The sequence below is a fragment of the Oxyura jamaicensis genome (assembly GCF_011077185.1).
Source record: "Oxyura jamaicensis isolate SHBP4307 breed ruddy duck chromosome 4 unlocalized genomic scaffold, BPBGC_Ojam_1.0 oxy4_random_OJ72816, whole genome shotgun sequence".
Classification (NCBI taxonomy): domain Eukaryota; kingdom Metazoa; phylum Chordata; class Aves; order Anseriformes; family Anatidae; genus Oxyura; species Oxyura jamaicensis.
In genome coordinates, this window is record NW_023303850.1 from 55,924 (window position 1) to 69,034 (window position 13,111).

Sequence of the window (13,111 nt, forward strand, 5' to 3'; positions counted from 1 at the left end):
CCAGCTCTCCAATCTGCCCAGAGCTCTCTGCAGAAATTTCTAGATAGTGTATTTGGTGAATAGTTCTATTTCTTCTCAGTGTTACTGTTTACAGTCTTTGGTTTGCATTAAACAACATTTTCAAGATGACTGTTTTTGTGGAAACATTTTATAAATACTTCATGAAATCTATTTATTATGCCTGCCATAAAATATACAATGATTATTTTTGCCACTAATGTTGTTGCTTTAGTTTTTACATTTCATTTAGTTGTAGCACTGATATTTAAGGCTAATTTCAAGAACTAGAGGGCCATACACCCATATTCATTGTTTTTAAATCTTCCTCTCAACTTGTTCTGAAAAAAATACCTCCTGGTGCTGTAAGATCTGCTTGGAGGGGAAGGGGTCTTGCCACTGTTCATCTCCCCTTTTGAAAAAAAAAAAAAAAATGGTTTCCCTCTTAAAAAAAAAAAAAAGTGTACAGGCAAAGCATTATCTTATGGGTATGAATTAGCTGGAATTTAGACAGCTTGCAAGAAAATGGCTGCCTAAAGAGTGGTGATAAGCTGGTGTGGACGTACGTCAGTGTTTGCCATCAGCCTTTGTATCCTCTCTTGGGGAGCTGCCCGAGCTGATGCTGAAGTCCCAGTTTCTGCATCTTCACTCCTGCTGGTGCTATGCCAGAAGATGTGCCAGACCTGTCCTTCTGCCTAGGCTGTTTTCTGACTCTCTTCTTTTGCTTTTCAGATGCAGTAATCGGACCCAATGTGCAGTTGTGGCTGGCCCTGATGTGTTTCCAGACCCTTGCCCTGGGACATATAAATACCTAGAAGTTCAGTACGAATGTGTCCCTTACAGTATGTATCTTGATATATTTGCATTTGTTTCTTTAATGGATAATTGATTTATTGTGGAGAAAGGGCCAGCCTTGAGCTTGTCTCTTCTTGCCTGAGGACAAATAAACACTCAATGACAAACTATGTGCATCATATGAGACTGAGGTGATAAGATATGAAAAATTGTCCTGTGTGCAAGGTTTGTGCTTAGGTTAAAAATATCCTAATAGTACCCCATGTTTGCCTTGTTATGCAGTGTTACAGTTATGTGTCACCTTTTTGGAAAACATTTGTAAAGCTCCATTAGTGAATGCATACCGTAGGAATAAAACATTATTGCTAGCTTATAGCTTCTCTTTCCAGAATTTTATGCTTGTCATTGAATAGTAGTGCACTTCCTTTTAGTGTCCTTTTAATTGGTGACATTCGATAAGTGCCTTAAATACAGTATTGTAACAGCAAGGGGATAGAAAGCTTATGTTTTGGGAAATGTGATGTTTGATGGTAGAAACTACTAATTTGTAAGCTTCAAAAATTATGAAGGCAAATTGCATACTTGCCATTTAGCCTGAATTTTTGAGGGCGGAAAGACAGTCATCTGGGATTACAGCAAGATGGGCTGAATGGGAAATGTCAGAGTTGCAAAAAGTTAAGTGTACCTCAGAATTTGCTTTCTGTGGAAAGCAAACCTGTTAGATGCACTTACGGTCATACTGTCAGAAATGGCATACCTCAAAAAGAAGTAAGACCGGTAATACCAGGAGTGTACTTTTTATTTGCAGTTGTAAAGAGCTGAGCAGTGAATAACAGCACTGTTTCTAGGTTTTCTGTTTGTGAAGGCCAAAACCCAAAGCTCATGGTATACCTCCCAAAATAAGAAGACAGGGTCAGGAACGGGTGCTTTTAAGCCACAGAGTTTTGTTGAGAGAGAATCAGGAGACTTCAGTTTGCCGAAACTTAAGATTCAGCTGGGGGACTAAGAGCGTCGTCGTTGCAAACAGGCACTGCACCATTGCCTCAAGCACGGGCTGCAGGAGGGCAGACACGGCTGAGAGATGCCAGGCAGGCTGTCTGCAGGGGAAGCTATAACCTCGCAGTTCCTCATGTGGTAGGTGACCGCCTGCCTGCCACTGTGACATGGGAGGGTTGCAAAGGGTTTCGTTTGTTGTGAGACAGTTGGAAACCACAAAGTGAGGGCTGCAACTGAGACCTCATCTCTGAGCAGAAGGATCTCTCTTCACTGAGGGACTCTGTCTCTCTGCCTTCAGGCGAAGGTGGGGGCTCAGCGGGTCTGTATTTGATTTTTCTACACAAAAATGTGCAGCTTCTAAATACTGTGATGGAATATTTTTTATGGGGTGAGCTATTAAACCCATGGGAAGCGTGACATTAAGGGCTTAAGGTCTGCCCTAGCAAATGACTGGTTTGAAGGTATTCCACTCTAAATGAGGTCTTTCATTGTACAAACAACGCTATGCGTAGGGAGGGTGAGGGGGGGGTAGGTTTCTACTTATCATAGCAGGTTGTATTTCCTTATGATTTGTGATTTGCATGAGGTGTGCTGTTCCCTCCTGAGACTGGGCTGGTAAAGCAATAGTCATTACCTAGTACCCCTCTGTAGCCTTTGTTGTATATAAAACAAAGAGGAGTAGTGGTGCCTTGTGAGAAAGGTAATATGTGAATATTAAGCCCCGAGGTGTTAATCGGCCTTATGTACAAGATTTAAAATAACTCTTGTGAGAGGTTGCTCAGTACCAAATGTACAGTAGGGACTGAATGTGTTTTAATGACCTGAATGATGTGAGGAAAACAACAACAGCAAGCTGTGCTACCTTTGCAATTAAGTTAGTGACTTTGGTGGCTGTTTGCCCTGTTTATGAATCAAATATACTGCCTATGTGAGTAGAGTTATGGGAGGAAACGGGGGACAAGCATGTTGTAAATAGGATGCCTTCTCCCAGGTTTATTGTTCTGCGTCCTTTCATTGACTAAGAAATTTCAGGTCAAATCCTCATGAGTGTAGCACCATGGAAGTTGGCTCACAAGCCTGCATTTATGCAAACCGTGCACTTTCATCTGCAGCAATGAAGCGTGAAACCTGAGGCCTTCTCATAACACAGTCTCTCCCTGGCTTCGTTACTGCCTTCTACTTCTTCTCTCCGAAAATGACTGGCGTGACTTAGCAGATGTTCCTCTCTTGGGCCACAGGAGCACCCCGTGGCTAGTGCCACAAGCAAAAACCGTACAAGCAATGGGGAATGGGGTGAGCTCAGGAAAAGGAGGTCAGCAAGGGTGTATCTGGACCAAAGCTACTCCTGGTGGATAAAATCTGTTTCCCCCTCGGTGACGCCTCAGCCATTTGCCATGGTTCAGCTGGTCCTGCACAGAAGCACCGTCTCCCACTGCGTTTTTGTCACCAAGCCCAGGTGCTCCAGCCCAATTTGGGTTGCTGCCCAAGTCCTTTCATACCCATTTTTCTTGGCACCGCTGCCTGACCCCAGCTACAGTTCTGGATGCTTGGCTGCAGGAGAGGAGCAGGCTGTACGGTCTCTTCAGTGCTGCTAGGGCAATGCCAGGGAAATCCTTCCTCAGCCACTGGCATTTGCTCCGCAGCTTTGTGCACCAAGCCCTTGGTGAACAGCAGCATCTACCAGATGGCCATCTCCTAACGAAACACAGCAGTTGCGTAACAAAGGAATTAATATTTCAGAAGGCACTTGTATTTGTGTGCAGCTCCAGCTTGCTTTGTCGGGTTGGATGCTTTACTCCCGAAGGTTTCAAATGGTTGCTTGTAGACAGTGAGGTACAGTTTAGCCAAGTGCTGACTTGGTGGCAGAGGGGAGCTTGTGTGGGTCTCAGCAGAGCAGCGTTCAGGAGTCGTCTTTAGCAGGTGTTAGGACTGACCTTAGACACTTACACTCAATAAAGTGCTAGTGTATACACTCCCCCGGAGAAAAATTACAGAACTTAAAACTCTCGGTGGGGTTGCCCGCTCCTCTTGTGATTTTTTTATTTTATTTTAATTTAGTTTTTCACTCTTCCAATAACGTGGAACATTTTCAAGAAGAAAATATCCCCCTTTCCTCTCAGGAGGGGAAAACCTCCTCTTCTAACCTCAGTAGCTCATATATTTTAAAATACCCTTTATATTACCCTCCCTGTAGCACTCCTGTGTGCTTGCTAGGGTTACCCCTGACAAGGAGCATTTCATGGGGCTGCAGTTACTCTCAACGTGGGGAAAACAGATGACTATAGAGGTAGTCCTATCCTCTCCTCATTTTCCTGGCCCTGCAGTAAGATTATGTGATGGCAGATGCTATGTACATAAATGGGGAGTCATTACAAGAAGCCGTGTGTGTTGTTTTTGTGCTGGCTTTTTTTTTTCCTCTGATAATAACAATCAGGTGAAAAGCAGCAGGTGACTGCAGCAAGTAAAAAGATGACCTAATTTGATAGGCTTCACTGGCATCAGTTACCGTATTTTTCTGATCTCAGGAACAGTCACCAAATTAATCTTGTCTTAAACCAGACCTCGGTGTATACTGTTTTTTTCTGATGTCTCTTTGAAATACCTCCCCTTTTCTTCTGAAATACTGATTATTTTTTTTTTAATCCATGGTACTTACAGCTGAATTTTATTTTAATGGTTGTGGACCAAGAGTGCTTTTTCGTGGTTTTCTATTAAATATGTGCTATTGTAGACCTGCAGCTTGCCATTGTTGTGGAGACGTGGCACACTGCAGAGATATGTCTGAGACTGCATTTTAAGCTACATTTTGCTGTGTGTATGTGTAAGAAACCCCGTGTTGCAAGGATCCCTGTGATCCCGTATTCCATTGTTATTTCTTAGCACATCCGTCTCCCCTTCTTTCTTTTCTGGGCAGTGTTAAAGGGGTAATGGAAACAGCCGTGTTGGAAGTGGTTTTGCGAAGCTGGGTGTAACACTCTTACAGTGGATACTACAGAAACACTTCCAGCATGTATCTGTTTATGGCGCTTTTATTCTCCTGTTCTCATAGTGACAGTACGTCTAGGAGTATAATTTTCCTTATTTCATCTTTGTAATGTGCTAAGGGACTTCCCGTTTTACTTGTGAGCCCGTGCAGAAAGCAGATGAGCGGTTTATCCACTGCCATCCATACACGAGACTGGTGACAAGCAGGAGTCTCCAGTCTTACAAGAGTAATGGTGGTAGGAGAGCTGCTGAGCTACTTGTCATCATAAGCATCCACATTTTCGATTTATAATCTGCTAAATCCAAAGCAATGTATTGGTTTTGCTTATGCAAATATAGCCTGTGCACAAATACAGCCCATGCACTTTGCAGTTCAAGCCCTATGTGTCTCTGTAGTCCTGCTTGTATTTCTGAGGCGGATGAAGAGAAAAAAGGACATACTCCGGGCTGATGAACCTCCTTTCCCTCAGTCCCTGGAGCACACGTGTTCGGTGGGCTGTGGCCGTAGTGCCACACTTGGTGGGTCACACCTGAAGTCAGAGCACGGGCAGATTTTCCAATCTGTGAACAAGCGTTTCCCACTGGCTTCAGCTGAAACCTGGGGACTGCCTACATTTGGATTCCATTTCAATTTGGAAAAAGGTGTGAGTTTGAAGTGCAGAGGTATTTTGGAGTGTTTTATCTGTTCATTTTCCCCTTCAGATAACCGTTCAGGCTCTCATGGATTCATCATGTTGTCGGAAAGGGGATAGCTAGGTCAAATTTACCTTTGTTTTTCCTGAGCTCTGAAGTCCCCTAGGTTCTAGGTTTTGGAGATAACAAAAAAATCTTGTGTGCTGTTGTCCTTCAAAACCCAGCTGTTTTATTAAAGAATGTGAAAACCTGCAGGAGTCTTAGAAATATTGAGGTATAGAGTAGGGCAAAGTGGAAAAAAAGGGTGGGAGCTCCACAGGACCAAGCGTGTTGCTGCATTGATAGAAAGGACTGCAGAAGCGGGAGGGAATGAGATTCATGCCCTGGGCATGGCAGCAACTCGCCTATCATATCACACTGTGATAACTTGCAGCTCGTCCGGGCGACAAGTCTACTACCAGGTTTTAATATCGGAAAGATCTATTCCAAGGACTATTTCCTGCAAGGGAAAAATGTGACTTCTGAGGAAGGATAAATTGTCCTCCCTTTCCATTCCTCTAGGTAATAAATGTTAGAGAGGGATCAAATACCTTTGGTGCGTACAGACATTTTCCAAGTCTTTTAATGCTAATAAAGGGAAGGAAAACAATGGTGGAGCAGTGTTCATCTTTTCTTAAGACTTTTTGTTGTTGTTGTTATTATTGTTTTTAAACATGGAAACTGAAATCACATTTCCCAATTGCTATATTGATAGAAGGAAAGGTCATTTCTTTGCTAGAAATATTCCTTTTATTGCTGACAGAAGAGTAGATAGGCTCACATATCAATAAAAGTGAGGGATGGTAAGTGTGATGTGGGAACAGAATTCAATAAAGTTTTATTGTATCACAAGTGGACTGAAGTGCATTTAAAAACATTAAATGAAGGCTCACAATATCTGCTCTGCTGGACCTTAGGGCCAGTGAATAGATAGATAATTGAATAATGACATTTTTAAGAGAATACAAGCACTAGAAAGCAAACTGATATTTTCATCGCTCCAAGATTGCTGGTGAAAACGGAAAGAAGGGGGAGCAAATAACAATCTGAAAACAATTTAATGAGATCACTTTTTCCAAGAACATGGTTCTTAATTATTCCTGGAGTGTGGTAAGACTCTTATGAGGCCTCCACATTTTCCCTGTGTGCATTTTCTTGACACCTTCCCTATTGGTTGAGAAGCAGCGTGTGCCCACCAAGAGCAATGCCATGTTTTGGTAAACAGATGAGCTTGTGGCTTCTCCAGTTTTCTTTTGCTCTATTTTTTTTTTTTCCCCTTTTCTCCCCAGGAGAGCTTTCCCCTAGAGAAAATGGAGAAAATGCCAAGGGATTAAACAAGGCTATTGACACTTTGGTCAGTAAAGAGTGAATTCCTCCTCAAAAGCCAGGCACCCTTTGTTTTAGTTAAATAAATGATTTGTGCGCGTGGGCTAGGAACAATAATAATAATAAAAAAATAACTAAGTACCCATTATGATTATTTCTGAGCAAAGACTCTTTACTTTGTATCCTGCTGACAAATTGCCTTTCTTCCAAGGCATGCAATTTCACGGGCACTGCGGCCAAAAACCCTCTTTTGTATTCACTGAAATTCTCAGCTTTGCTTGTCGGTCCTTTGTCCAAGGAGGCAGAAACAAAGGACCTGTTACTTCCCCTATCAGTCTTCTTTCACTATTTACTGGTGGGGAGAGTGCACATATACAATAGCTGCTTGGAAAGCACCCTTAATTAAAATAACTTGATATTGCAGGGCTTTGCGAACCTGAAGTCTCTCAGCCTGGAGGCTGAGCTGTCTGCATAGGTGTATGCAAGGGTTTCAGGAATGGGAGGAAAACTACACGCTGACAGCTGGGGGAAATAAATGTGTCTGAAAATTTGAAAGTAGCCTGAGATTAAAAAAAAGATCTTTTTTTTTTTTTTTTTTTGGCGAGAAATGATGAAATCAATGAGATGTACGACAAAGTGCTTCTTTTTTAAATATGACTTGGATTTAAGTAAAATTAAAGAACAAGGTGATTTAAAGAGTTTATGCCCTGTAATGCATACTTGTTTAAAGGCCTGCTGTCAGCAGGAGTACTGTGGATTTTCTTGTGAGGAGAAGCTAGACAAATGTTAGCCAATTCTGTACCATGCAGGCCACCACAACCTGGATCTTGTCATCTGTGTCCTTTCCTCTAGATTGTGGGACTCTTCATCCCCAACGTGTGCCAACATGGGTGTTTCTATGAAAAGTCGTCTTTTTTCTCTTTTTTTCTTGAGTGTTCAGCAGGTCAGCCCATGAACTGGCTCACCACCCAGGCTTAGCATATTGAAATGCCTCCGCTACCTGATGTGTTGGTCTTTACAGCATGTTGGTTCTGAAAATCCGATCTGCATGCCCGACAGGGTGTGTTCCCTGGTGTCTTTGAATTGTGCACACGTATTTATTGGAAAAGACATCATAATGTTTCTGCTGAGCTGAACGGTGTGAGATCTGAAATGCTGCAGGAGAGGAAGGTTGGACAAGGTTACAGCTTGGGCATCCATGAGCTTGTCAGCTATCAGGGGGTGTTTTATTCCACAATTGCTGTGAAAGTTAGCAGGGACAAAATCTGATGGACATGTATTAATATCACTTAGAAAAAATGGCTTTGTAGCTTACCAGATTGTTACGGAATAGTTGCTGCAGTAAATACACGTTTAGTCATATGACTATTTGAGAGTTACTTCTCTGACCATCCTGCAAACTGCACTCCTAAGTAATCATGGAAGTGAAGTACGCCTTAAAATGAAGGCTGAGGTTTGAGCCGGACACCTACAAGCTTCATAGTTGTTGAAGGTCTCACAGTCAAGCACAGTGAAGATCAAAATATTACAGGAGATTGCCGGGGAGAGTTTAATTCGACCACAAGGAGGATGTACACCCCTCCACATCCTTCTTTGTCAGTCCTATTGTAAGACTTTCATTACTTCCAGACTTCTCGTGTTTTAGTCCAAAGAAAAATATGGTTTTTTTTGCAGCATTACAAAATGGCTTTTTTAACTGAAGGCTGAACTGACCAGTTACATGGTGAACTATGAGAGCAGCAGCCAGGAGCATGATCTGCCGACAGGTGCCGAACGGCACAACGTGTTGGGCTACACGTGGCACAAATGTAACACCCGCAGCCCAAATACAAAAACTTAAGGCATGAAAAATGGCTTTATGTTTGCTTACTTTTTTTGAGGGAAATTCAGAACTTCTTTTTCCATTTCCTTGGAAAATCCTGAGGATCTTTCAGGAAACTGAATGCATGTGAGAGAAACAGCAGGAGTGGTGCAATTCTTTTCCTGTGAAAGTGTGAGTATTCTGGTGACAGATATAATTAAGAAGAAATTATTTTTTTTTCCTTTCCAATTAATTCTTAAGTAGGTGTAAAGTGAAATGGAGGCCAGTGACAAGTTTGCAAGAGTAAAATTCACAAACATATTGAGGGAAATGTCGGGAAGCATGTTAAGCATGACAGTAGTTTAATGTTCATGAAAGTTTTTAGCAAATACACTTGTGAGGAGATTTCTTCCTTTCTTTGGATAATCTGAAAAGGTTCCTGTGGTAGAGGAACAGATAGTACATTCGTGTCTGTATCCCTACCATCGTCTCATGCTCACAAATTTTGCATTACAGAGACCTAGACTTCAAATAAGTCAAAGACTTTGCCCTAGACACGCTATGCGTTTCTCATGTTGGATGTTCTCCTTGATGTAGACCTCTGTCAGTTCTCCTTAAGGCCTCCATGATTGGTTTCTGTTACGGAAACTAAAGATGGAAAACTGTGATGAATAGTGAGATTTATCTCATTTTGTGAAGATTATGAGTCTAAGGGAGTAACTTAATTACTAGCATGACTCCAGTGCACTGTTATTCCTCTCCAGTCTTGTCCCACAGCAACTGAACTGCTGGTGAGACAGCGTACACCATTGCGCTGCATTTAGCCACTTCAACTAAAATTTGCTTAAAAATCTTTAAATCTGTTGTCTGAATGCCTTTGCATCTGAGTCAAAAAGCTTTTAAAGGCACTGGGAAGCTTTCTTTCAATATCAGCAAACTTTGCGCCAGGTTTCTAGTAACCCGAGGCTTTCTGAAGGTGTTCATCTTTTTCAAGAAATTCATCTTTGTCGCACCCATTTCCAGCACAGTGAGTAATTGAGACTATCTCAGCTAATAATGGAAATTGTAACCGTGCTGGGCAGAAAGAATAATGAAATTCTGGGTAATTCCTCAATATATTAATAATCCATGATCTCCCCCACCTAAGTGGATGATGATTCCGTATCCAAATAATGGAACATCTTTCTAATTTTTTGAAATATATCTGCATTGGGTTAATTAACAAAGATGGCTAGAAAACATAGCAGTCTGGCCCCTGCAGTCATGCTTGTCTGTTGTACACACAGGAAGAAACCACTGGCTTTAGGTCCTTTGTACTAACCAGTATTTCTCCTCTATTCCTGACAGGTGTACCTCTAGGTATTTGCCACCAATTTGCTGTCCAAACGTGACCCCATAGCTCACCATTGTTTCTGAACAATTCTGTGTCATTAAGAGGAATGTATTTCTTCCCATCTTCCCATTTCTTCCCATTTCTTCCCAACCTGTTGTCTAAATTGCGCTATTATGCCGAGCACCCTCCAGGGAGGCTGATATGGATTTCATATATTTTAGAACAGATCTTCATGAAGATAATATTTATATTTCCAGATTTTATTCCTGTTATCCTTTCATCTCTCTCTCAATAAATACTGCAAAGGTTTCTTTCATTGGTGCAAGCAGTGTAAGGAGATTAAGACCATCCTTGCCAGGTGCTATTATAAATCCACAAAAGAAATGAAATACATTTATTGGTTTTTATTCTGGCCAATGGGGAAAAGGGAATATCTGTATCCAGTGGTTAAGTTTAGGATTGAAGTTCATTTCTTCTAGCACATCAGGGAGGAGGAGGGAGGGGGAAATTTTGAGTGTATTAAGGTAAATCCCTTTAGTGTGCAAAATAGTAAAACGCATCTTTCCAGATCTAAAAATACAGCTTTGTTGAGTTTCTTTATATTAAAAGGGCTCCCAGGAAGAGAGCCAAATGGATCTGAATGTATTACTTTTTTACTCATTTCCTCCACTTTCCTTGCTAACAACATTTCCAGTCAACTTTTAATAACAATATAGGCCTGTATAAAACCATAATAGTTGTATATACCTCAAACTCTGGCAAGGGAGACAGAAACACAGACTGCACAGCATTTGATTTTGGTTAGCTTCTGTCTCTGTTTCCAAGAGGAATTAAATGGCAGGATTTGTGGGAAGCTAAGGCAAAGGGGCCCTCCCCAGGGCATCCTTTTGAAATAAAAAAATAAAAAGTATCCCTATGAGTTTCCTTTCCTAAACCTCACCCAAAATTTGCCAGTTGCCAGTGCAGAAATGTTGACTTACTCAGTGGGCTCATGTCCTTGCCAGCTGCCTGACCAGCTCTCACGGCACTGCAGGAGGAAGACCTCAGCTGCAGAGCCAGCGATTCCTAGCTCAGAGCTGCAACGAGCTGCAAGGCTCGTGCATTTTTTAGACACTATCTAGCTTCAGAAAAGACTGTGCAGTTATGGCAGGTTGTTCCTGAAGGGGGCTGGGGGGGCTGTCTGCCTTTTGGGAGCTGGGGTAGCGACCGATTCCGATTAGAAAAGATTTGTTCCAAATGATTTCCCAGATGAATGTACTGCTGAGGGTCTAAACTAATCTCCTCCTCCAAAGTCTTTTTCCCTCCATGGGTAACTTAAATATGTCTAATGTAGTTTTAAAAAACGCCTTAATCTCATTTATCTTTAATTTCTCTGTTCCGCTCTACAGGCCCACATAAAAGGATTTACATGGAGTATTTATCCCTTCCAATATCAAAAGCAAATTCCCTTCCAGATCTCAAATTTCACTGATAATCCTCAGAGATGTATAATTTTAATTTACCTTGCAGATGACATCTACCTGGTTTCTCTCTGCTTCTGTGAAGGTTATTATTCAGCAGTGCCTCATTAACTCTCTCTTTTTTTTCTCTCTTGTGCATTGAGTGGTCTGTCATAGTGAACCTATTGTCTTTCCCTTTGCTGGAGAGCACAGACTAGTTCAGCAGAGGCTGGGGCTAGCATATCCCTTCATAACCTTCATAATCCACCCAAGTCTTTTTTTTTTTTTTTTTTTTTTTTTTTTCTATCACAGTAGAAGCAGTGTCAGGCATTTATCCTTTTGCTTTAAAAATTAATAATTGCACATTCTTCAATTTAAGCTCTTGCAGGGACCACACAGACATGCAAACCTGAAAGCTTCAGAAACCTCTGATGTTCAGATCTGCAAAATAATAGCTCTGCTAAACAGGGTGGGAGCTATGGCACTCTGTGGGATTTTGAAAACGAGCCCATTACGTTTAGGTGCCCTAATGAAAGCTAACCTTCCCTGGAAATCTACTTGCAATGTCTGTATATGAAACACTCCAGAGTTACTCCACCTATGTTACTATTTAAAGCAACAAAACGTGCATTTAAGTGCTGTTCCGAATGCAACCTTAGGAGACATTCCCGTGTTTTTGCAGCAAAACTAAAAGGGGGGCAGGAGGAGGGAAGGTGAGTGTGTAAAGGCGCTGTAGGAGATGCAGAATCAGGCTTTAAAATTTGACCCTAAGGAGATGAAAATTCAGGAAATGATATGAAAGCGATATTGGAGACTTTTTTTTTTTTATTGGTAAGATTGCCGCAAAACATTGAAATTGTAAGGTACGTGACTTTGATATTCTAGCTTTGCTTGGGAGAGCGGAAAGGAGTGGCTAGTGGCTCTCTTTGGTATAAAATTACACTGAATCGCTACTGGTGGTCTTTCTGTTATCATAAAATGAAATTAGCCCTGCTTCAATTGCATTTGTGTCCTGTTGCTGCTCTGAGCATTTATACTCAGGTTAGCAGTGCCTGAAAAGGGGAAGACTGCTGATACTCAATATAGGTATATGGTTTAGTGAAAGTTTGTTAGCGTTAGGTCAGAGGTTAGACTCGGTGATCTTGGAGGTCTCTTCCAACCTAGACTATTCTGTGATTCTGTGTGATTCTGTAATATAAAGCTAAAAATGCGGGGGCACCATACATTAAAATGTAGCGGCGAAAATGCAGAAGTACGTGAGTAGTGCCAGCAGGTTTCATTCACATGGCGTATTTCCACTGCGCAGGTTGTATGTACAGAGAACGTCTGCGGCTGTACCCCAGGTTTCACTGGGGCTCTTCCCAGGGAGACCACCTGTGTGTTTACACCTAGGCATGTGCTTAAATGCTTGATGAATGTCAGCGTGTTTACGTTGTATATATGCTATACACAAACAGCATAAGCCTAAACTGGGGATAGCTTTACATGCTGAGGCTGGATTTGTGAAGAAGGAACAAATCAGCCTTTGTCCATTTAAAGGCTTGCTCAGAAGAGTGAGCACATGCCGTGTGCATTTTAAATGAAGTCAATAATGAAATATGTTCCAGATGACTGTGGTGTGGGGGGACACAGTAATTATCATAAAGTGACAAATCCACACGCTGTTGCTGGTGCTTTGGAAACAAAAAGTCAGTGTTTCAACTCGAGGCGATTGAAAACACATCCTGGTAAAATTGTCATCTTTAATTTCTGAAGTTTAAAACCAAA

General features: G+C 41.7%; 1 protein-coding gene across 11 annotated transcripts in view; it reads left to right on the forward strand.

Annotated features, from left to right (window-relative positions):
- Positions 1–601: 601 nt before the first annotated feature.
- The window catches only part of LOC118157205 (adhesion G protein-coupled receptor L3), a 212,123-nt gene continuing 199,613 nt past the window's right edge, over positions 602–13,111 (forward strand). For all 11 annotated transcript variants that reach the window (XM_035311459.1, XM_035311460.1, XM_035311462.1 and 8 more), the window contains exon 1: positions 602–839. In XM_035311459.1, coding sequence (XP_035167350.1) covers positions 617–839 — 223 coding nt within the window. In that variant the 5' untranslated portion in view covers positions 602–616. The remainder of the gene's footprint in view (positions 840–13,111) is intronic.